We start from the raw sequence: 25,102 nt of genomic DNA on the forward strand, positions 1-25,102 counted from the left end.
ATGTGGAACGTCTAGGGTGTGCGTTTCTTAGCTGCAAGTCCTTGTATTTTTTGCCGTTTAATGGTTTATGGGCCGTAGTGGTCAGCAGCATCCTGTTAAGTGTGATGAGGCTTGTGGATCAACGTCTAGGCGTTGTGCCTGTGCATAGCGCACTATAAATCACTGCACTTTTTTTTAAATGTACAATAAAGGCGTAGAGTAAGTACTTCATCGCACTCATGTAATCTTTAAGGATTCAAGCAACTTAATATTTGAGGATCATTATTTTGGGCTGACGAACCCGTCAATAAAAATCTGTAAAAGAAAGTAGTTATAGGGAAACTTGTTCAAATGACGATTAATAAAAACATCGAAATTTTGATCCAATTTGGGTTGGTTTTGTTGTACTGGTCATCTTTGTAACAAAAACTGCGTTTATAAAGCTTCACTATTATTGGTCTTTTGATTTATTCCCTAAGTTCATAAACACGACATGACATATTTGCAGTTTTCTTTTGAATTACGTTAAGCTAATTTCTGGATCTTTGACATCGATTCTGGAAGCTAAACTGGTCAAAAAAGTACCGTATTATTAGTACACTAGAAAGTTTAAGATCTTGCTCCCCCTTCCGTTTATCTCCATGGCTTCTCGAACTTCTCTAGACCTTTTTTCATGCCCCCGCCCAAGGATCTTTGACTCATCCCAATTTATTACATGGTTGGCCCGTGCAACATGATCAGGTAAGTCATTAATTAATTAATTATTTAATCAATCAATTAAAAATTTTAGACCTTATCAGTATTCTAAACCTTTATTAGAATTCTATACCTTTGTTACAATCCAAGACCTAGCTCCGTGACCTCTCTTTTTTATTTTAGATATTCGAAGTATATCGATGAAATTTAATTGGTACGAAAGTTTCAGAAAAACTTTCGGACGGGATCTTGTATGACTATGCCCCTATAAGTCAAATTGACCCTCTTATACCCGATCGGCAACCCACGGGACATCTTTTTCTCTAGAATTCAAGACCTTTGTCAGAATTCTAGACCAGTTTAGAATTCTAAACCTTTGCTGGAATTCTAGACCTTTGTTACCATCACAGACGTTTGTCAGAATTATAGACCTTTGTTAGAATTCTTTACCTTTGTCAGCCTATTGTAGACCATTATTACCTGTAGACATTTGCTAGAATTAACATTGTACCTTTATGAATTTGTCCTTATGCATGTTATTTTTAGTTGTGTACGTGTTCTTCGATTATCAACTTGTGTGTAACGGTTTGTCGTTCGGTTTAATTAACAAATTATGTTTTGGCCGCTTTGGTCAGCTTGGTCATTTTAACATTTCTTTATAGCTTTGCATCATTAAAAAAAATCATTAAACAGAGAGAAAAAATAGAGCGGGTGTTAATTATTTTCTTTGTAGGCCTATGCTATCTACAGAAGAAAGCAAGCAAAGCAAAAAACACGCAAAATAATAATGTTTAAAAAAAACATTACAGGCGTTCTAGATGATGATTCAGTACGCAAAATCGGATGATTCAGTGCGCAAAATCCCCGGGGCAAAACGGTTACAATTGGCCGTGAGCTGAGAAAAAATATCCAATAGGCCGAATGCCTAGCTATCAAGAAATGTTAAAACGACGAAGCTGACCAAAATTTAAAACGTCACTTATATAGCAGAGATTATCAGGATCATGGAAGGAAACAAAACAAACAAACAAAAAATGATGATTCAGTACGCAAGAAATTACCTTTTGTCTCATATAAACCCGCCGTAATTGCTGTCTTCAGTAGATAGTCAAAGTAATGATCATTAAAAAAATCATTAAACATAAAGAAATGCTATCTACAGAAGATAGCAAGCAAAGAAAAAAAAAAACATGCAAAATAATAATGTTCCAAAAACATTGCTTAACATTGTGTTCTAGATGATGATTCAGTACGCAAAATCTGATGATTCAGTACGCAAAATCTGATGATTCAGTACGCAAAATCTGATGATTCAGTACGCAAAATCCTGGGCAAAACGGCTATTGGCCGCGCTCTTCATGCTCTTAGAAAAAAAAATAGCCAATATTAATAGGCAGATTGACAAGCTATAAAGAAATGTTAAAATGACGAAGCTGACCAAAATTTAAAACGGCACTTATATAGCAGAGATTATCAGGAACGAATGAAAACAATACGAATCAAAACAAAACAAAAACCAAAAAAACAATGATTCGGTACGCAGTAGGCCTAAACTCCCTTTTGTCTATAGGCCTAAACCTGCCGTAAGCCTAATTGCTATCTTCAGTAGATAGTCAAAATAATATCATTAAAAAAAGTAATTAAACATAAAAAACAGAGGTATTAATTATTTTCTTTACATGCCCTAAATGCTATTTACAGAAGATAGCAAGCCAAGCAATATAATATAATAGAGATGTGATGAAGGAGGCCCCGGGAAGGAGGTAGAACTTTTTGAATGACCCTCGCTCGACTTGTAAAAATGATGTGATAACGCCATCATGCGATAGAACGGTGACAGGTGTTTATATGTTTGCAAAAATGATGGGAAGTGGAAGGTAACGATACCTAAATTCAGTGAAATTAGCTCATATTTAGCTGATATTATATTACAAATCTATGCATAATAAGTGTACTAAGTATTATTGTGTATAATTATTACTTTCATTATGTCTGTGTTACGATATATTCGTGTAGAGGGTTCTATAACATTTATGTCAGCTGAGAAGGTTGCCGAATTCAACAGCCCAGCGCCTATTCTCACTTCTGCAGTAGTGCCAGTCAGGCGTGGTCTAATTCTGCATAAAACCGGGCAGCCTTATTTCTATAGATCAGGTGCGCATTCAAATTGCATTGTATTGCATCGTAATTTCATTTGTGTCTATGCTAATTATGATTACACCACATGAACTCGAATGTTTTCAAGCAAATTCGCCGATAATAGGTGACCAAAAGTACAGATCGCATCCAGCTTACTTCATATGAGATGATCTTTGGAAAAATATGGCATAATTTGTCTTGGTGCTTGCGGAATGACATGCAGTAAAATATTAAAACGTTGCGGCAATTCATGATTGACAACTAACAATCGGCGTGTCATTCGTATCCTCCGCTGTCAATTTCTTATCCACTCACTAATCCTCACAAAAGCTTTGTGTTGATTACGTAATGTGTGGAGGCAAATTGCAATAAGTACAATGAAATAATGAGTAGGGCGGGCTCCGAGGCGCAGGGGTAGCATTAAGGCCCAAAAGTCGGGGGTTGTTTTCCTGTGTTTTTTCACTCCAGAGCTTGCAGAAAATCCAAATACATGGGGTGAAAATTAAATCTGGGGGGTGAAAAATATTTTGCAGTGTAGTCAGGGGTAGGAGTAAGGTCCAAAAGTAGAGGGTCAGTGTTCACCCCCGAGCTTGCACATATTCCCAATATAGAGCGTGAAAAATTAATATTTTTTAAATTTAGGGGGTCATTCACCCCCAATCGGGGGTTAACGCTACCCCTGCCGAGGCGGGTTTCTTCTTCATCTTACGTAACAGTATTGTTCTCCAAAAAAAACTGGAAGCTTGTCGTCTGGCGCTCTAGCTGAAATACAGCAAGATAATGTAAGATAGTAAATGTAAACCTGTATTTTAGCTAGTATCTCGAGCTAGTGCCAGTACTAGCTCGAGATGCTCTAGCTAAAATACATGTTTACATTTACTATCTTACATTATCTTGCTGTATTTCAGCTAGTACGAGGAACCCATACCGTAGTAGCTCTGCACAACGATAGGGCAGCACCAATACGAAAATGTCATACCGATAAGTGATGTGTCTGTTTTGCGAACTAGTATTGCGAACTAGTATTTCAGCTAGAGTGCCATAGGTAGAAAACCTGGGTTTTTTCTGAGAACAATACAAACACATAATCTTTTCATGGATTTCACCTATAATAGCTCACTTGAGCCAACAAGTATTCAATGTAATTTTATAAAGCTGAAATTCATGTGATGTGGTCATCTTACACTTTTTGCAGGAGATTTTAACGAGACTTGCAACAAAGTATTTGCTGCTATTGCAGCTGATTGAAAATATGAGTCAACAAAGAGGTGATGAATTCAGCATGGACAAAACAAGACAGTTATGGCAAATAGGTATGTATTTAGGCTAGACCAATTAATATTAATCATTCGTTTTGCGTCTGTTGCACGCATGGGTGTTTGGCCCTGCATGGAATTTTATTTTTTATTTTCCTGAAAATGCGATAAAATGCATGAAAATACAATAAAATACAAAGAAAATGTAAAAGAAATGAGATGTACTCATGAAGCACCGAGTTTGATATTCTGTTTTTTGACCCTGCAGGTGTCGGAAGGAGAAAGAGCACGCCAAAACGACACTATGTGGATGATGCTGAAGTTGTTCCTGAATCAATTAAACGACTGTGCTATGAAGAAGAAGAAGAGGTAAGTGCAGGGTTCTAAACAGCACCCTTCCAAGGACAGAGACAGGTAATTTTCAAGTTGGACGGGCTAGTGTACTGTTGTCTGTTGGATGGACGGCCGACATTTTTCACTGAAAAAGCCTCAAATTGATCCTCATTTTGAAAATAAAATAACATTTTCCATACGTAAACACCTATCTATATAACTATCACACAGTCAAGCATGATTCACAGTGTTTGTATTTATTATTGCCTACTTTTTGAACTTAATACAATGTCATCTGTTTAATTGCTCAATGGAATATTTACACTACTCCCCATTCTAGAAAAATACAGCACTAAGTTTTTTGGATTGAAAAAATATTATCCTGTTTTGCCAAATGAAACATAAATCCTTTTGTTAGTTTTAACTGTCAATAAAAGGCATATTTTAATATTTTTGCAATTTGAGAGAAAATGGTCCAAAAACATACAATTTTGTGTTTTTTGCAGTGGCGGCGCTACGGGGGGCAAGAAAATATTTTGCCCCCCCCCCACTTTTGAGGCAAACCCCCCCAAATCACGTAAATTTCCACTTTTTGCGGCAATTTTGCGCAACATTTGCCAATCCCCCCCCCGAAATTCACTTTTTTTATCCCAAATTATTAGTGCTGTATTTTTCTGGAATGGGGAGTAGTCTTGACTCATGAATATCTTACACCAAGGATACACACAATTTTGTCTTTGATTCACAGGAAGACCATGTTGAATGCCAAGGATGCAAGCAGAAACAAAGTGAAGTCAGTCAACTAAAGAGAGAAGTGGCCCAGCTTCTAAGACTCACAGAATATCAACAAGATGAGATCGATAAGCTTAAGAAAGATTTGACTCAGACAAACAGACGTAATGAAGACCTTCAGAGAAGTAAGAACTAGGGATGTGGGATATGTATATCATCCCTCTGTTAATTCTTGGGTTGAGATTGTTTGGTCCTATTTCCTATTTCCTGAGCAGTCAAGTTAGCTCAGTCGCGACGGCGTTCGAGTATGGTGCGAGGTGTTGCGGGTTCGAACCCTGACGGTGCCTAGTACGCCTCGTGGAAAAATTGAGTTAGCTTGAAATTCCCTGGACAAGGAACTTACTGCTAATTGTCTCATTGTAACCCGTACGAAACTCGGGGGGCTGATCCTGGTTGCGATGGTTATTTGTGGAATGTCTAGGGTGTGCGCTCATGTAACAGCAAAGTCCCTGATTTGTTTAAGTGGTTTATGGAATGATGTGGGGCCGTAGGGCCTAGTGGTCAGCGATAACCTGTGAAGTGTGCTGAGGCTTGTGGATCAACGTCTAGGCGTTGTGCCTGTGCGTAGAAGCACTATAAATCGCTGCGCTTTTTTTCCTGACCACCGTAACTAAACTAGCAAATAAATGCCAAGATTTGTACAATGCCAGGGATAGCCAGGACTATTTTAGGGGGAGGCAAGGCAACATTCAAAGGGGCAAACCTCAACAAAAATGGTCAAAAGGGGCTAAAAGTACAAAAAAAGGCATTAAGTAAGGTCAGCTTACAGCAGATTTGTACAATGCCAGGGGGATAGCCAGGACTTTTTAGTGGGTGGCAAAGGGGCAAACTTCAACAAAAATAGTCAAAGTGAGCTAAAAAAAAGTATAAAAAAGGCATTAAATATCAGGGCGACCAGCATCCTATGGGAGTGGGGGATAGAGTTCTCACAGGAGCAAGAGTTCCCCTTGGCCATGCCACTGCATAATTCATTGTGTATGTCTTGGTGTAAATTTTCATCCAGTAATACATCATAGTAAATCATACTTCATCAGGCATCAGATTGGTGGCGGCTTGTAATCAGATACTTGATGAAGACCATGAAAACAATTAAAAGTCAAGTAAAGTGATATAAAGTTCATCATCCAAGTCTTGAGGTTTAAGGCAAAGTCATTACTTTGATTTAGTATCTCATGAAAAACTATAAATGGAATAAAGTCTGGGAATTGAATATAGCTTAGACTTGATGTGGGACAAAAGCCTGACAAGTAGATAGCATGTTCTGGATTGAGGAGAAGCAGGTTCTAAAATGAATCAGTGGCGGCGCCACGGGGGCATGGGGGAGCAAATGCCCCCCCAGTCAGAACTCTTTCCCCCCTGTTGCCCCCACAGTAAAAACCCAAAATTACAAAAATTTCCACTTTTTACAGCATTTTTGCGCAAAATTTGTTGATTTTGCCCTCCCTGAAATTCACTTTGCCCCCTCAATGCCCCCCTGAAAAAAAATTCCTGGCACCGCCACTAAAATGAATCGAAATAACATTAAGATTCATTCTTTCCTTGTGATTGTAATATATTTCCCAATGAGGCAGTCTTACCCCCTTGTTTCACCACCAACTACCATTCATTTACTATAAATGTGCTAATATTTTCTATTGACAAAACATTTCTCTTCCTCTAGGAGTAATAGACAAGATGGATAATCTGGCTGTGATTGTAACCAACTCAACCCCAACAAGGTCCTCGACTCCTCCTAGAGAGAGCCCGCGACCCTCTTCACCATCATCTCAACATCTGGGTATACCCATGCGTAGGATCACCAGCATTTAGTAGCACACATCTTGAGAAAGTAGAAATAGCATCTGTTGATCAGGTAATGCATGTAATGTAATGATGATGGGGAGCGATTACCGAATAGGGGGCAACTGTATTAGTCTTATTACAAGACTGCCTACCCCAACCATAAACCCTAACCCTAAACTCCGTAAACGAGGACTGGACTCAAGTCTAGCAAGTTGCATCATATTCGGTAATTGTACCGATGATGGAACGAGCTATTCCAGTTTAAATTCATACACCCCCAATTGGAAGACATGACTTTAATCTTCCACACAGGGAGTGTAGACTTCAAATGGAGTCATCCATTCAGGAAACCCGATTTGAAATGTACACTCCCTGTGTTGGAGAGTGAAGTCATGTATTCCATAGGGGGTGTATGGATTTCAAATGGATTAGTCCAGTGTGTCCGATTTCACCCCCATGGTTGACTTTTGTATGAATTGAAGCTTTTAAAACATGGACACGCAAGTACTGATGTTCACGGTTGCAAGACCTATTCCGGAGGGCGCTACACACCTGTAGTACGTACCACATTCAAGGTATGTCAGATCCACATCCACAGTGTGGCAAGTAATTGTCAGATTTTTAAAAAGTCCACAGAATCACTGGGAAATTTCATGCATTTATAAAGTACATTATTTGTTCAACATTATCTATTTATACACAAAAGAGTAGATCTCTTGACATGGTCTTAGCTAGAAATTGAGGTTTGCCCATCATTTGAATAAAAATGCCTGTCCTAATTTGACCTTTAAAACATTTACCAGACCTCTACTGCCCATTGGGGGTTCAAAGAGTTCAAATATGTCTTGCTATGGCCTTGTTTGCAAAGCTGGTCTACAAAAAAAGGTCTGCAGCCTTTGTCAATACCTGCAATTATAATGCAGCATCTGTCAAAGGCATTAATTTTGCCCGTCCCAGGAGCAAACTCCCCGTCTAAAGTGACGGCCAGACGGGTGGCTAGCTAAGACACTGTCTCTTGACTAAGTTAGTAATATTGGTGCTACTTTTTGTACCACGTTTTTGTCTCGCCTGAACTTTGTTCAGGATGGGACTTGGTAATCACTATTTCTGTCTGTCCGTGTGTGTGGATGTATGTGTGTGTGGATGTATGCGTGTCCGTCCGGAGCTGTATCTGGGGAACCGTAAGACCCACGGCGACGCTTACTTGGTGGGAGGAAGGGTATCCAAGTTTGCTCAGAATCGTATGTTTTCGTGAAAAATATGCAACTTAACATAGCTAATTTGCATAATTTATGCGCAAATCAGCGCAAATTGATAGCGGAGTTTGTGGACAGACTATCTCAAGATCCGTCGGGCGATGGTAACTAAACGTGGTGGCAGCTATGATACACATCTGCTGATCACCTGATTAGTTTTTCGCTGAAAAGTATGCGATATAGTTGTTAATTTGCATAATTTATGCGGAACAATTCTACAAATATGGTTGGAAATCTGAAGAAATCCGCCTTGTGGAGTTGTATCTGGGGATCCGTAAGATCCCTAAGCCCTATGATGATGAAACGTGGTAGGGGGTAGTATGACCAGAGGATCTCAACCCGATTCGCTTTTCAGCGCAAAATATGGTAATTAAGTACCTAATTTGCATAATTTATGCATAAAATGCAAAAACCTATTTTCTCGGAGACTTGGGGTCGCACGTTCTTCAAACTTGGTGGGTGGGTGCATCTTCACCCCAGACAGAACAAGTTTGTATTGGTTAGTGCGTCAAGGTTACCCGAGGTCATCCAGGGGTCATCTGAGGTCAAATGACTAAAAACTGTCGTATGGGCACGAAACTTGGTGGGTACGGTCAACATAACGTGGTAGGGGGTAGTATGACCAGAGGATCTCAACCCGATTCGATTTTCAGCGCAAAATATGGTAATTAAGTACCTAATTTGCATGATTTATGCGTATTTGATGCGTATCAAGCAAAAAACCCTTGTGAACAGCTTATCTGGAGATCCGTATGGGGTACAGTGACGTAACTTGGTGAGGAGTAGTGGGGCCAGAGGTTCTCGACCTGATTAGATTTTGAGCGTAAAATATGGTAATTAAGTACCTAATTTGCATAATATATGCGTAATAAGCAAAATACCTTGTGAACAGATTATCTGGAGATCCGTATTGGGTACAGTGACGTAACTTGGTGGGGAGTTGCGTGGCCAGAGGTACTCGACCTGATTAGATTTTCAGCGCAACATACTTTATTCAATTTCGTGAGGTCAAAGGTCACATACAAGGTCAAAGGTCAACTGAGGTCACCAAATCTTTTAATAATTAATTTTCAACTGTGCATCACATATCCAAATAGCAGCTTGATCGGTCATGTAATTAAGGAAATATGACGACTTTAAGATAGTCGCTTTCCATGTAAAGTATAGCAAAGTAGCACTTTCAATGAGTGATAACTCGTAAAGGAAGCATCTTTCTGTTTTGATTTATTTGATGAAATAGTTCTTTGGTATTGCCAAATTTGATTTTTCAGCGCAACATACTTTATCCAATTTCGTGAGGTCAAAGGTCACATACAAGGTCAACTGAGGTCACCAAATCTTTTAATAATTAATTTTCAACTGTGCAGCACATATCCAAATAACAGCTTGATCGGTCATGTAATTAATGAAATATGACGACTTTAAGATAGTCGCTGTCCATGTAAAGTATAGCAAAGTAGCACTTTCAATGAGTGATAACTCGTAAAGGAAGCATCTTTCTGTTTTGATTTATTACTTTGATGAAATAGTTCTTTGGTTTTGCCAAATTTTGGAAGGTCATTACGGGGTCATCCGAGGTCACTCAGGGTCATCTGAGGTCAAGTTATTAAAACTGTCGTATGGGCATGAAACTTGATGGGTACAGTCAACATTTCAAGCCAAATTTTTGGAAGTTCATTTTGGGGTCACCAGGGGTCATCTGAGGTCAAATTAGTAAAAACTCGTATGGGCATGAAACTTGGTGGGTACAGTCAACATTTAAAGCCAAATTTTTGGAAGGTCATTTGGGGGTCACCAGGGGTCATCTGAGGTCAAATTAGTAAAAACTGTCGTATGGCCATGAAACTTGGTGGGTACAGTCAACATTTAAAGCCAAATTTTTGGAAGGTCATTTTGAGGTTACCAGGGGTCATCTGAGGTCAAATTAGTAAAAACTGTCGGATGGGCATGAAACTTAGTGGGTACAGTCAACATTTAAAGCCAAATTTTTGGAAGGTCATTTCGGGGTCACCAGGGGTCATCTGAGGTCAAATTAGTATACACTGTCGGATGGGCATGAAACTTAGTGGGTACAGTCAACATTTAAAGCCAAATTTTTGGAAGGTCATTTCGGGGTCACCAGGGGTCATCTGAGGTCAAATTAGTAAAAACTGTCGTATGGGCATGAAACTTGATGGGTACAGTCAACATTTAAAGCCAAATTTTTGGAAGGTCATTTCGAGGCCACCAGGGGTCATCTGAGGTCAAATTAGTAAAAACTGTCGTATGGGCATGAAACTTAGCATGAGGGGTACAGTCAACATTTAGAGCCAAAATTTTAAAAGGTCATTTCAGGGCCACCAGGGGTCATCTGAGGTCAATTAGTAAAAACTGTTGCATGGGCATGAAACTTGGTGGGTACAGTATAGTTGCCATCAGCCAGATAATCGTGCCCAGCCGATAACCGCCAAATTCATTTACCTCTCTACCAACAGTTATCGCAAAAGCAGGCGGTCACAAAAGCAGGCGAGACTCGTGGTTCGAGAACCGCCTTGTATTTCATAGCGGGAAATTCAAGGTTTGATTTATAATGAACCTGCAACGATCAAGTTGGAGCAGACGACTTTGCAGAAAGCATAATCTTGGATAACTTCTGTGTGGAGGGTAACTGGATAAGTTACCAAAATTCATGTCGCTGCGACAACTTCTGGGCGCTCTATCTTTATTTACCTTGTTGGTTTCCCTTTTGCAGGATGACTATGCAGTAAGATTAGGTATTGATTCCGAGTTGATTGAGAGACATATCGAGTCCAAAGACACTAAAACCATAAGTCAATTCACCAAAGATGTAGCCGTTTCCATGTTTGGACGAGAAACTCTTGCTTCACATAGCCTAAAAGGTCAAATGAGTACGGCTCATCATAAGACTATGTTGGAAGTGAAACCAGCATTACCCGCTGACAAGGTGGAATCTTTAATTGGTGAGTTGTATAATAGGCATGTATGTGTAATGAATTGGAAAGTTATGCTTCACATAGGCTTATAAAACAAAGGAGCACTACATAATTATTACCTACAGACAACAAGGTAGTCTTGGACCAAGCAGGCTTGTGCTTCTTCATCACAAAATGCACCTCTGGCGAATTTTGGGGATAAGCTCGAAATATCAACCATTTATTGGATAACGGTTTTCCATTATGATAAAGCTGTCAGTTGGCCGAAATATGAACCCAGAATTGAACATATAACCAAAAAAGCCCAAATGATTTAAAAATTTTTTTTTTTTTTTTAAAAGAAAATATGAAAGCAGAAACAAATCAGCTATTTGTACCAAAAAATTAAGTAAATACCTAATTCAGAATCTCAGTACACTACACATACTACGCATACCATCCAGACACTGTTAGCTACGAGCGTAGCTTTTGAATGTCTGCACAGACAAAGTGCAGAGCCGGGCTGAAGTTATTTATAGCTCGATGGTGTAGGCCCAACGGAAAAAATATACTTGAAGGTTGTTGCCACACAGTTTGTTTAGTGATGAAAGAGCACAAGCCGGCTGACACCAAGAGTAACAAGGTAGAGTAGTATGAGTGTGCCATATGTGACCTGCTCCCACAAAATGAGCATAAAATCGTAAGTTGGTAGTTTTCGAGACCCCAGGTTGCTGAGGTGATGTTCTTTGTTGACCCACACCTATGCCAGAAGTATGTGTTTGTGAATGGGGCACAACATGCAAAATAGGGCATTCATAAAGGACATGCTACTGGCTTGTACATGTGTGCACCAAACAAAGAACATCAACTCAGCAGCCAGGATATCTTGAAACTACCAATTTGTTACTTTACACTCATTTTGTGGGAGCAGGTCACATATGTTTGGATGCTCTCCTCATGTCAAGCACTTGTCATCACACCCTTTTTATAACTGCTGATATGGTTGAAGCTTAAATGGGCTATCCCAGTTGAAAACTGTTCTCCCCGATATATGGAAGATATGACCTTAGTCTCCCACAAAGGGAGTGTGAGTGTGAATTTCAAATGATGTTCCCTGAATGGATGACTCCATTTGAAATCTATACCCCTGTATAGGAGATTAAGGTTATGTTTTCCATAGGGTGTGTGTTCGTGTGGATGTAGGGTAAAATGTTTGGAATAGTTGTAATCATAGGATAAGTGAGAAATCAACATGCGATTGCAAGTGCTCAATTGCCTAACCTAGTTTATCCCAGAAGTCCTTTGCTCTATCCAATTCGGCTATTTCAGTTGAAATCCTTACACCATTTATGGAAGACATAACCTTAATCTCACACACATGGGGTTGTAGATTTCAAATGGGGTCACCCATTTGGTGGACAAAGAAACTTGAACAAATCTTGGTCAACTTGAAACAGAAAAGAATAAAGTTGAAGCTGAATAAACATAATCTGTAATGAATTACTTCCTATCTGCTGCTCTGTATGATAAGTAAACATTCATCAACATTCAGCAAGTTTCATGTTTTATGAAAGTTATGAGTACCAGACCATAGACTAACACAGACTACAATCTTGGAAAAAAGTACTTGGAACACTTGTTACACGTTGTCATAATTCTGTGCAGAATTTGCTGTGATCATGGAAATGATGTGTATTTTGTTTATGAACAAACATGACATCTACAGCAATGATTTACCCATCCCCTCTCCCCATCAATCAATGTTGGAAAACTTTGGAAAACTGCTAAAGACATTGGCATTTGCCAACATTGCAGGGGGTAGAGGGGTCAATTTTCCGTTCTTGATGACAAAAGCGTTCCAAGACTTATTTCCAAGATTGTAGGTTTAAATCCCAGCATCAACAATGAAGGTGAATTGTTCCATTGAGTTCGAGAGACGAAACTGCTATGCACGTACGGCATATTTTTATGGTCTTTCACGCAAACGTGAAGACACGCAATGCTCTACCGAATCAGGCAAAGGCAAGTAACACTGGCATGATTTGTTTGACAGGCATGATGGAATGATTGACCCTCATGAATATGCAAGAATTCACATCATACAAAGCACTGGGACTTTGAATGTTGGTGAATAGTCTGTATATTTTTAGTCTGTGCACCAGACATATATAACCAGCTTAAAGTGTATTTGAGCATATCTTATGGCCACAGTGTTCCTAGTAATATCTGTACCTGAAAACTTATTTTGGCAATTTTCTTAATATTCAATGCACAAATGTCTAATTTTCATCCTTTTTTCCAATTTCAGAATTTGTACTCAGTGTGTACCCTTCCACAGAGAGAAAAATAGTGAAATGTTCATTAAGGGAAAAACTAAATGACGAGTCCAAATTACTGAAAAAGAGATTGCAAAAAGAGATGGGCGAGAGTGCAAGTCAGGTAATGGTGTATAACACAAGACATGGAGGTGTATGAGTGATGGAGTACTAAAGAGGACACAGCCATTATCACCCATTGAGGGATTTTCTCTTCTTCAACTTCTGGAGTATGTGCGAACATCATGCTAGGATTTGAGCAAGTCTTGGGTAATGTACTACTTGTTACCATAAATTGTTCTTTCCTGGAGTTACCTAATGATACCACGACCAGGACTGAATGTAGGACCTCTGGGAGTGAAGGTATATTACGAAAGAGATGAACGAGAGTTTAAGCCAGGTAATGGTGAACAACATGGAAGTGTATGAATGATGGAGTGACTTTAAGGGCAGAGTAATGGGAGAGAACATGGACCTTTTCGAGCTTCATTATTTCTGAATTGTATGTCCAAAGTATATAAGACTATACATTTTTGGAAAGGAAATGAGTCAAGGAATCCCATGGTGACGTCAGATTTGTTCAAAAATCTCAAGTTTTTGAAAAAATCAGTTAGCTTTTCATGAAGAAGAGACATGAACTTAGGGAAGGTTTTTTTATTTTTTTGAAATTCGTCTCTTTTTTTCGAAATATTGACAAACACATGTGAAAAAAGCCATTTTGTTACTCTATTAACCCTAACAGGACGGTAACCTACAAAATACTACTTGATATATGTGCGCTGTTCGTGCGTGCATCCCACATGGTGTGATGACGCAATCGCCCTAAGTGATATATAGGCACGGTTTTGCTGGCCAGCGAAGCCCAAGACCCGTGGCAAAGTGTCGCCGACCCAGTGCTTGGCATGCGAGGGGTCTCGGGTTCGAATCCCACCCAGAGCAAACAACTTCTTTCTTTCTTTTCTCTCTTTATTCCTTCCTTCTTTCCCTTCCCGTCGCCAAAAAGCCCTTAGGCGGTTAGGGTTAGGTTACCACTATCGAAACTCAGTATAGGCTTCCTTAACCCTAACAGGACGGTATACTACAAAATACTACTTGATATATGCGCTGTTCGTGCGTGCATCCCACATGGTGTGATGACGCAATCGCCCTAAGTGATATATAGGCACGGTTTCGCTGGCCAGCTAAGCCCAAGACCCGTGGCAAAGTGTCGCCGACCCAGTGCTTGGCATGCGAGGGGTCTCGGGTTCGAATCCCACCCAGAGCAAACAACTTCTTTCTTTCTTTTCTCTCTTTATTCCTTCCTTCTTTCCCTTCCCGTCGCCAAAAAGCCCTTAGGCGGTTAGGGTTAAGCTACAAATTGCACGTAATGGTGTATATTTTTGTTGAAAAAATGAGAAAACCTTCCCTAGACTTTGATGTACTCTAAACGATAGTGCAAAAATTGTACCCTTTGCTTGCATATTTTTCAAGTTATCTTGTCACAAAAATCGTGCAATATTGTCAAAAGTGAACTCTGAGAAATCGATGTTTTAGTAAAAAAATGTCAAAATTATGCACAAAACGTCCTTATATTTTAAAACGGTAAGACTTTCACGCTTGTAAAAGCTGTATCTGGTGCATGGTCTAAACATGCATCTTTTTGCACCAATGAATCTAAAATACGAGTAAATATTAGCAAGTTGTATTTTAACAGTTTCAAGTGAAAGAATACATCTTAGTGTTGATAAATATCAAGCAATCTCAGATTCGGGCGTGGACGAATGTGTCTTCCATTACTCTGGCCTTAATCTTACGTAATACAGAGTTCTGAAGAGGAGGAAAACCGGTGTATTTGCAAGGATTTCACTTTGCCACTGCAGGATGGAAGTGACATTGTGTCAGTATTTAGATTGTGACTATCCAAACAGCACTGGGATTGATTGGGTTTTTAGTCATAGATTATAATATTTTGCAGTAAACCTTTGACGAGCGTGTACTACCGTGATGTTGCAAAGTGGGAGCTAACAATGTGTACGGCGCAAAGTTCATTCATGAATTTCCACTCTGCAGCAGCAGATCGCCTCAACAGCCAAGTGTGTTTAAATGCAGTAAATATGCGATGGACGCTTAAAATACTCTCTCGTAAAAGGTTTACTACAAAATATTATAGTAGTGTTTTGTACTTTAGAATTAGGGCATGGTATGAAGTGCTTATTTTCAAACCGTGTTAAGTCCACAACCACAAGTTTCTCATTTACTTGTGTGATACAATCACATTATTTATACTTTGACAAGTTTGACACTAGCAACAATGAGTTGTACCATCAACAAGCCATTATTTACCACAATGTTGGTTAACAATATGCAGACTATAATTGTTCTCATTTGCGTCCATCCACTGTTTGCTTTGTAATGGTGCATCCAACTGAAATTATAAGAGTCATTCCATGTCAACTCCTGGGATGTGCACCGCAGCACCTCTTCAATTTTTTTCTTTTTCTGTGTGGTGGTAGGTATTGATGAGAAAGTAAAATCCTGAAAATTTGAGCTTCATACGCTATTTCGTTTTCCCGTGGCATCAATTTGAAATTTAGGGGGATCAGCGTAAAAAATGTGTTGCAACGCGAAAGACGATGTTTGGGGTGACTTTTACCCAGAAAAACAGAATCTGGCCTCAAAAATATTGTATCTTATCTACTGAAGAAGTTATGGGTCTTTCAAAACCTCTTTTCGTTTCGTTTTTGACAAATAAATTTTCACAAAACGAAACAAGGTTTTGAGAGACCCATAACTTTTTAAGTAGATACGATACACTATTTCTGAGGCCAGATTCTGTTTTTCTGGGTAAAAGTCACCCCAGTTAGTACTTTTCAGCATAATATCATTTTTCAAAGTCAAAATATGGATGTCCCAAAACGCTACTAATTCAACGACATGACTCGAGAGAGCAAAAAGTGGGGGTCTGGGCCAAATTTTGACAAGCCATATCTCCCAAACCGCTTGGAGTTGAGCATTCATTTTTTCCATGTGTTCATTATGCTCATAGAGGTATGCTAGAAATGATTTTCAGCAAAATTTGAGGGGATTACCACTGACCAACCAACCCTTTTTGTTGATGTGGCTGGAATGACTCCTATGTAAGTAGGCAAGCCTAACTGATGTTTTTAATGCAAAGTCATCAAGACCCCAAGCCACTATTTCTCAGAAATGTTGTCCAAGAACATATTTTCAACATACCTAAAGTTGATGGTGGGGCAAATTGTCTGACATTGGTTTTCAGGGGGGTCAAAATGTACAAAAAATGTATTATTGGAGTTTTGCATGGGTAATACATGTATCTCAGCTAAAATTATTCTAATTGACTCAATATTGGATAAGAGTAATGTCCTACCAAAGGGTTCCGACTGGCGAAAAAATGGACAAAAAATTATTTTTACTTTTGGAGTTCTGACCCCCTGAAGTTGGTCCTGGATGGACAAAGTTGTATTTTGAGGGCCCTATATCTTTTAAAGTAAAGGAGTTGCAAGTTTTCTGATGCCAGATTTGAACTCTACACAATTAAGTACCCCAGGATACATACTTTTCAAAGTCGTAGGGGGTTCACCTTATACATTTATGGACCTCCAAACATCGTCTTTCGCGTTGCGACACATTTTTTACGCTGATCCCCTAAATTTCAATTGATGCCACGGGAAAACGAAATAGTGTATGAAGCTCAAATTTTCAGGATTTTACTTTCTCATCAATATCTACCACCACACAGAAAAAAAAAAAAAAATTGAAGAGGTGCTGCGGTGCACATCCCAGGAGTTGACATGGAATGGCTCATAATACCTCATAGCATCACAACCCATAGCAATATCGCACAGGTAAATCAGACACATGTTTTTGTGGACTTAATACAGTTTGGAAATAAGCTCTAAATATAGGCTAATAGTATCGCATTCGTTCTATTAACCACGCAAGGCACGCATGCCCCTATAAGTGCCCACCCAGCAACTTTACAACAAACACAATGTGAAATTATTATTAACCGCGCATCCAACGTTGTCAAAATACTTCCATTAAGCTTAGTCCTGTTGAGCATGTCGAGTGACTATACATGCATGCATGTGGGAAATTGAGCATCAAAAATATCCAAAATGTGCACCAAAATTATGATGCTATTTCATAGTGAGCATATTAAAAATATATCCCAATAACCACCTGCAAATACTTTTGCATTTGAGGCGATTCTGACTTCCAAAATCATATTTTACTTTCTGGCGGTCGCCAATCTAGACCATGATAAACAAAACTGGACACATTCTGGACACCATATTTTGTGAGGGCACACTAACTAAATGCTATCAGATGGTGATGGATGACAGTGTAAAATAAGCGCCCATCCAAAATTACTTTGTTAAGCACCATGGGCGGTTAATGGAATGAATATGGTATGTATAATATATAATATGCGTGCATGTCGAATATGCATGGACACATACGGAACTCACCTTGGCAGGCGACATGGGGGAAGCAAGAGATTTGCATAATCAGCTGTTTTTGCTTTTATACTTTCTGGGCATGTTACAATCTCTAGCCCCACATATTTGAAAAACGTAACTCATAGGTATAAGTTATATTAATAAAGTCATATCTAACAGAAGAAACTAGAGTGAAAGCTTTAGCGGAGAAAAGTTTGCTTCTTGGGCAAATGGGAATCTTGTTGTGAACTGGACTTTCGCATTCTTTTTACTGTTATTCAGCTGGGATTTCGAGTATATGTTCCAAAAATATGTGGTCTTGTAATTCTCATTTTTAATGCTAACATGATCTGTCTTGGGGGAGGGGGTGCTGATAATTTAGTCCCACAAACAAGGAAAGTAAATTCAGGGCTTATGTGATCCTTATGATTAATATCATAATATTCTGTATGGTAATTAATATTTTTTATAGTTTCTCGGATCCGAAACAATTCCATACATTCTTATTAAGCCAAAATATGTGAAGAAAGTACTTATATTTATTTAATCATTTATAGCTTTACTACGATTCATTCTATATGTTATGAAGATATCAGTCATGGAAATAGGCCGAAGTGTTCAAGAGCCTTTTGGGTCTAAAATTCTACAGACCCTCATCACTTTGTCTGGGCACAAATTCAATAAGGGTGGAAGCTGTTATTTTTTAAACGTATTCATATTGAAGTGGAAAATAAGTTCATCGTGCCAACTTCAAAATTTCAAGTGCTTTGTAGGCCCATAGGGTTGTGTATCGGTGAGGTTCAATTATTTTCACAGGCATTTAGACTGAAGTCCTGCCTTATTTCCAGCACTGGGTGCAGTGGCATAGTTAGGGGAAATGGAGCATTCAAGCTGGGCGCTATCTTATGGGGACATATAATTTGTCAATTCAGTGCTGCCTAGATCGATTCTGCACCCCTTCCAAGTGGTGGAAGTCAAGATATTCACACGCTTCTCACATATTTCAACAGAACCAGTAATTTTAAAGACCGAAATTCAACTTCATTATTATAATAAAAACAAAATTAGTAGTATTTGTGCAAATTTTCTTGCACAACAATTCTTTCAGGATGGGGGTGGCACCTTTCTATATACTTTCCCCTTGGTGCCACACGAATCCTAGCTATGCCACTGACTGGTTGTTATTCAAGTCATATTCACCTGAAAAGCAGTGATCAAAGTATTTGTACTTCAAAAATGCACAACTTATATTAATTTAGTATGCAGTAATGGGCTATTCCATTTAAAATCCACACTACCCCTGTTAAAGATTTAGATATGTGACCATCCACCACGAAATACCTTATTCTATAAAATCAGGGTGTTCACTTCCTATTCACTCCATTATAAAAATCAGAATTTTAGGGTGTCCAAATTGAAAACAGGGTGTCCAAATGACACCTGGACACCCCTCTGGCTAATGCCTTGCTCCCATTATGGCTTTACCTATATATCTTCCACAACTGGAGTTATTCGGGGAGTTATTGTACACAGGGGGAGGGGGGTGTGGATTTCATATGGTATACTGTAAAGGGGAAATTTTCGTACTACATTTATTTTCGCGCATTTTTGCGTTGCAAGCTGCTATCGCAAAAATAACAACGTGCGAATATATTCCTTTTGTGTATAGGTCAAAATGAGGAAACTTAGAATCACAAATTTAAAAACAAGGGAAATATTTCAAAATTGGCACGAAAAATTAATCGCGCAAAAATTTCCACTTTTGCAGCAGGCCATTTGAAAATGGTCATAATTATACAAAAGTATGTGTAAAGACTGAACTGCATTACTGTAAAACCAATTACTAAATAATTATATGAGCATTTTGTGCAAATATCAATAATAGTGAAAGAATCACTGACTGTTAAATCAAGATATTCAATTATTCAGTTTTATTACTTATTAGGTGAGGTTGGGTGTGATAAAGTCGAGGAGCCTGATAGACTCCAAGACTAGATATATGTATCATACCCTAAACCGAACTTAAAATAACGATTTTATCATACCCATGAGGTACAAAATAAACACAGATAGGCCTAACTTAGACCTAATGGTTACGATTTAAACTTTAAAACTATGTATTCACAAAATAAAAGAACCTTTCTGTCGACAGCTGTCAGTGAATTGAAAATTGCTGACTACAAGGTGACAAATTTACAAAAACAAATCTTGCGACCCCAATTGATGATTAAGATCATCTTTTGCTGATTGACAAATATAAAGTTAGATCAACTCTCTGAAAATACATTTAAAAGGGCATTTCGTGATCCACAGCCTCATCCCCCCACTTTTCTCAAAAAAAGTTGAGATTTTTATATCACTGGAAACCTCTGGCTACATAATATTTATGTACAAAATATTTCTTGCAGATTAATTCGTTTAGCAAAGATATCGTGAAATTTGAATTTCGTTCTGGTACACCAGAACGAAATTACAACGCATTGTCTATGGAGCAGTGTAATACACATAATCATGCATAACTCGCGAACGCAAAATCGGAATCAACAGAAATTTTGGGAATAGGTTTTTTTGTGGATATGAAATGAAAAATGACATAAATAGAGGATGCTAGGATCACAAAATACTCCTTTGAGTAAAATTATATAGTGGAATTATGTCAGAACTCACTTGAATATAGTTGATAAGTGGCAAATTTGAATTGTGATCACGCGAAATCGTAGACCGATTCTGGGTTTTGTTGCTGTGCAACTTTTCCCAATTGACCTGATATAAGAATTGAGACATGCGCTTAACTGACATGATATAATATATTTCTAGTCAGTAAATTGCAGCATTCATCCAATCAAAATATCAGAAACTTCTTGATGGTATGATAAAGTTTATTATCAGTACAGATATATATAATATATGTGTTACTATAATACCAAATTTAAAGTGTGTAATGAGAACGCCACCTCTAAGCACTGCTGTATATTGAACATCAGAATCACTTTACCCACATCATCCATGCATGCAACCGTAGTGCATGTCTATGTACGTACTTACAGCTTTTGCAAAGACCCTTCGCACTACTGCTGACCAATCGTGTAAAAAGAACTAGGTCACACCTGCGTCACGTGATGATATGCAGATTTATTGACAAATGAGGTTGTTGGTGTTGATGTGATGATGATGTGATTCAATTTATAGCCAATCAGAAACCGACCTCAAATCATATTCACGCCGTAAACTGCACCAAATCGGGCACTGCGAAAGGTCTTTGCAAATGGGTGTTTATGGGTTAATCACAGCACCAGAACGGATTGGAACGGTCAGTGATTAACACCCTATTCTTTCTGAGTATGACTATCTATACATGGATCCAACAACTTAACATGCTCTCCTAAGGAATGGGTGCTCTCATGGCTCATTTGCCCAACTCTAAATGCACTATTGGGAGAAATGGGAATTTAATTTTCATTATGTTGCCAGTTAATTTCAGACTTCTCCCCCTAATTCAATACCCCCAGCATGTCTCCTCTGCTGGGAATTGTACCTGGGTCCTCATGTACCAAGAGCAAATACCCTTTTAACCAGCAGACCATGCTTTCCCATACAGCCAATCAGCCATGCCCATAATACCTTTATAAACTGAACAGAAACTGATATACAATATACATTTTGTGGCCATATTGTGCCTATGTGTTGTACTATTACTATTATAATCATGTAAATAAGTATAGATTCAAGATTATTTATATATATATTGTTGTTAACAATTAATTTATTGTGAATATAAACATTATGTAAGTTGTAATAAAGTAAGAAGTGCAATCAGTTATATGGAAGGTAGTCATTTTAAATCCATTATGATATTGGTTTGGAAGGCACTGTGATTTTGCGAAATCAGAAACTCTACATACAGTGGCGTACCGTGGCCGCCCCAACCCCGGAGGGCTGAAGAAGAAACAATTTTGCCGCCCCTCCTTTAACAGCCCGAAAAGGTTGACCCAATTTTTTTCACCGTCGTTTGGAAAAGTGAAGAGCAAAAAAAAAAAAAAAAAGAAAAAGGATTTTAGGCACTAGCGCCCTAAAACCAACATTTTTCCAATTTTTGCGCCTTTTTTATTTCCTAATTAGTTTTACCGCCCCCTTTGTTATTCCCGCCCCTGTTTTTGCCGCCCTTTTGTTTTTGCCGCCCCCTACTTGGCACCCCAAAGCCCCCCCCAAAATACGCGCATGACATAATAAGTAAAATTCAGATTTTTTGCAGTTTTGAAAAGAGTATTGATGTGCAAATATAAGATGGAAAACGACCTAATATGGGTAAAAGGTCACATCAACTTTAATTTCCCCTTATTTACAACATTACTTTCACATCATTTTTAAAGCTTTTTGGGATATAACATTATCTATTTATGACAAGATTGGTGGCACTGGTGCTATTTAGTTACTGGAAATTACTCATTCAAGCTTTTTAAAATACCAAATAATTCCTTTAAATTTTTGATGAAATATGTTTATAAAATTTCTTTGTTGCTTGTTTCACCTATTCCAACTGTTTTAATGGCAGTATTGATTACCCACCCCTGGCAAATTAAGAAATATGATAAATAACACCACCTCCTATAGTTTGCATTTACTTCATAATGAAGCCAATTGTATACATCAAACAACCGTGTGAAGGTCCATTCATACTACACCGCAATTGCTTTATTGTGCGGTGCTTTGCCGCACTGCAAAATACTGCATTTTGCAACAAAGTTAAATACATTTGAACTTGGAAATATGACGAGTTGCAGTAAAAAGTAACTGATATATTGGCAACGCAAAGCAATTGTGGCATAGTATGAACAAACCTTTATAGCTTGTCTTGTAGCTGCACAAATGCTACTCAATGCAGCTTCATATTCATCAACACTACCATTCCTTTTTGCCAATTTTTTTTCATAAGAAAAAAAAACCTTCATTTTAAGGCATTCAGACAAATTGTGTTTTTTTGTCTTACGCCTATGGAATAGCCGTAAGATTATTACTCCTCGTCCTAATAGCGAGAATCACTGATATAATTGAAGACCAAATTAAAAAGACTAGTTTGCGTATGACGTCCTGTCAACCAGACCAAAAATTTCGTACTGTGCAGGTCAACCAATCACACCGCGCCTTTGCCCTGACGTCAGATGCAAACTAGTCTTTTTAATTGGGTCTTCAGTTATAGTATAGTGCCTTGACTGCCAAGAAATATGGTAGTGGGCTGTTCAAGTTGAAATCCAAACACCCACTGTGGAAGACATGACCTTAATCTTTCACAGGGAGTGTGAATTTCAAATGGAGTCACCCATTCAGGAAACCCCTTTTGAAATTCACTCACACTATGTGGAAAATTAAGTTCATGTCTTCCATAGGGGGTGTATGGATTTCAACTGAAATAGCCCAAAATTAAAATGAAGATTAGAAATTAACCAAAAATATTGTTGAAACATTCCTCAAAACATGATTTTTAAGCTTTTACATAGTCTGTCCACATAGAAGTACAAACCAAATCTGTGGCATCGGGGGTCGATGTTTTGCGCCACACACATTGTGTGTTAAAAAATGCGACGCTTAAAGCCATATTATAACATTTGCTGAGGAAGATGCCCTCACTGAATTTTTAAAATTCCTTTTTTACACGATTAAATTGTACTTTATTAAACCAATATACCCTGCAAAAATCAAGACTCTAGGTGTTGTAGTTTTGTCAAAATCCGAGATTTTGAATAAAACGCCGAACCGACGATTATTATTAGGATGGACTTATTAGTCGAACGCATACACGATGTTCATAACACACAGTACGTACACAGCGTGCAGGACGGTGATATACACAACAAAGGGTCGTACCACAACTCGACCGAAGGAGTGGTACGTATTGGCAACATGTGCGCTGGTAGTAAATTCCAATTTTTTTTGTTTTGCCGTAGTTGTTCGGCTCAAAAATAAAGGGATATATCTGACAGTAAAAGCTAACATTTTATGGCAAAGAAATGCTAATCTTATTTTGTTTGAAAATGATATAATATGGCTTTAAAGAGCGTGGTGTGCTTGGCAAGTGCAAATTGCACCAAAGAAGCATTTACACATGCATTGCACTGAAATAATTATTCTCATATCTCCAGTTTCCGAGGTCTGTTTACTTTGTACTTTTATGTGGACAGACTGTAACTTTACTGATGAAGGCAATTTGTAAGGACATATTACATGAACAGGTTGTCCCAAAAAGATCTCAACACCGGGATAACAAGTAAGTTAAGAAAAACTGTGAAGCTGATAGGGACTTTTAAAACTGTTTCTTTAACTTCAATAGTAGATCAGTTATATGCAATAAGCCTTATTTGATGCAATAAGCCTTATTTGGGAAGGGTGGTCGTTCCTAAGCGGACAATCCACCATCGATGCATAACTCTGCTGTTGTCATACTATCAGCTGCTGGAGAACACAGAAAACTCACAAGATCACCAATCTATTGTTGGAAAAGAAAAGGAAAAAAAATCTTTGAAATTGCATCAGATGTGAAACTTGTTAAGGTATAAATTGTTTTGAAAAGGTTTATTTGCAATGCAAAGAATAGGGTTATCCATGCCCCAGACATAACATTGAATTTAGTTTTTGTTTTTAAGGGCTCAGATAGCGACGTTTTTACATATTTTTTGTACAATCTGAGACCACATCAGACATATCCAATTGCATTTTGAAATGAGGAATGTCCTTCTGATATCAAATAATTTTGGATTGTTTTGAAATTTGCGATATAATACACATTTTATGGCCGAAATTGTTGAAAATTGATATTTTTGAAATTTAGCAGTCTTCAAAGTAAACTTTATAAATCTAATGATATGTACTTAAAGTGTATGTAGCTGGGATGAAAAGCCGTCCATCATATGAAAAGTTTTACCTTTCGTATTGAAGATATAGATTTTTCCCAAAACACCAAATATACGGTCTTTTGGGGAAAAATATATCTATCTTCAATGTGGAAGGACAAAATTTTCAATTGATGGTCGGCTTCTCATCCCAGCTATATACATACACTTTAAGTACATATCATTAGATATCAAAATGTAAAAAATATCATAATGTAATAATTTGCCATAAAATTTGTATTGTATCAGGAATTTCAAAAAATAAAAAATATTTGATATCAGAAGGACATTCGTCGTATTCAGACTGCAATTT

The 25,102-nt window shown here is 38.1% G+C and overlaps 2 protein-coding genes across 5 annotated transcripts in view; one reads left to right on the plus strand and one right to left on the minus strand.

The window, feature by feature from the left end:
• Window positions 1-4,013: 4,013 nt before the first annotated feature.
• On the plus strand, window positions 4,014-13,746 carry LOC140141963 (uncharacterized). Its single transcript, XM_072163854.1, has 6 exons — window positions 4,014-4,127; window positions 4,339-4,439; window positions 5,152-5,320; window positions 6,856-7,047; window positions 10,965-11,193; window positions 13,454-13,746. Exons 1-4 carry the CDS (start codon window positions 4,067-4,069, stop codon window positions 7,002-7,004), a joined length of 480 nt encoding a protein of 159 aa, XP_072019955.1. The 5' UTR covers window positions 4,014-4,066; the 3' UTR covers window positions 7,005-7,047; window positions 10,965-11,193; window positions 13,454-13,746.
• A 10,101-nt stretch (window positions 13,747-23,847) lies between these two features.
• The window catches only part of LOC140142685 (D-beta-hydroxybutyrate dehydrogenase-like), a 46,066-nt gene continuing 44,811 nt past the window's right edge, over window positions 23,848-25,102 (minus strand). For 3 of the 4 annotated variants that reach the window (XM_072164683.1, XM_072164682.1, XM_072164684.1), the window contains one exon: window positions 23,849-24,386. In XM_072164683.1, coding sequence (XP_072020784.1) covers window positions 24,297-24,386 — 90 coding nt within the window. In that variant the 3' untranslated portion in view covers window positions 23,849-24,296. Of the gene's footprint in view, window positions 24,387-25,102 lie in introns of all 4 variants that reach the window. The other variant, XM_072164685.1, reaches the window with a different exon arrangement.

The sequence above is a fragment of the Amphiura filiformis genome, chromosome 20 (genome assembly GCF_039555335.1).
Source record: "Amphiura filiformis chromosome 20, Afil_fr2py, whole genome shotgun sequence".
NCBI lineage: Eukaryota > Metazoa > Echinodermata > Ophiuroidea > Amphilepidida > Amphiuridae > Amphiura > Amphiura filiformis.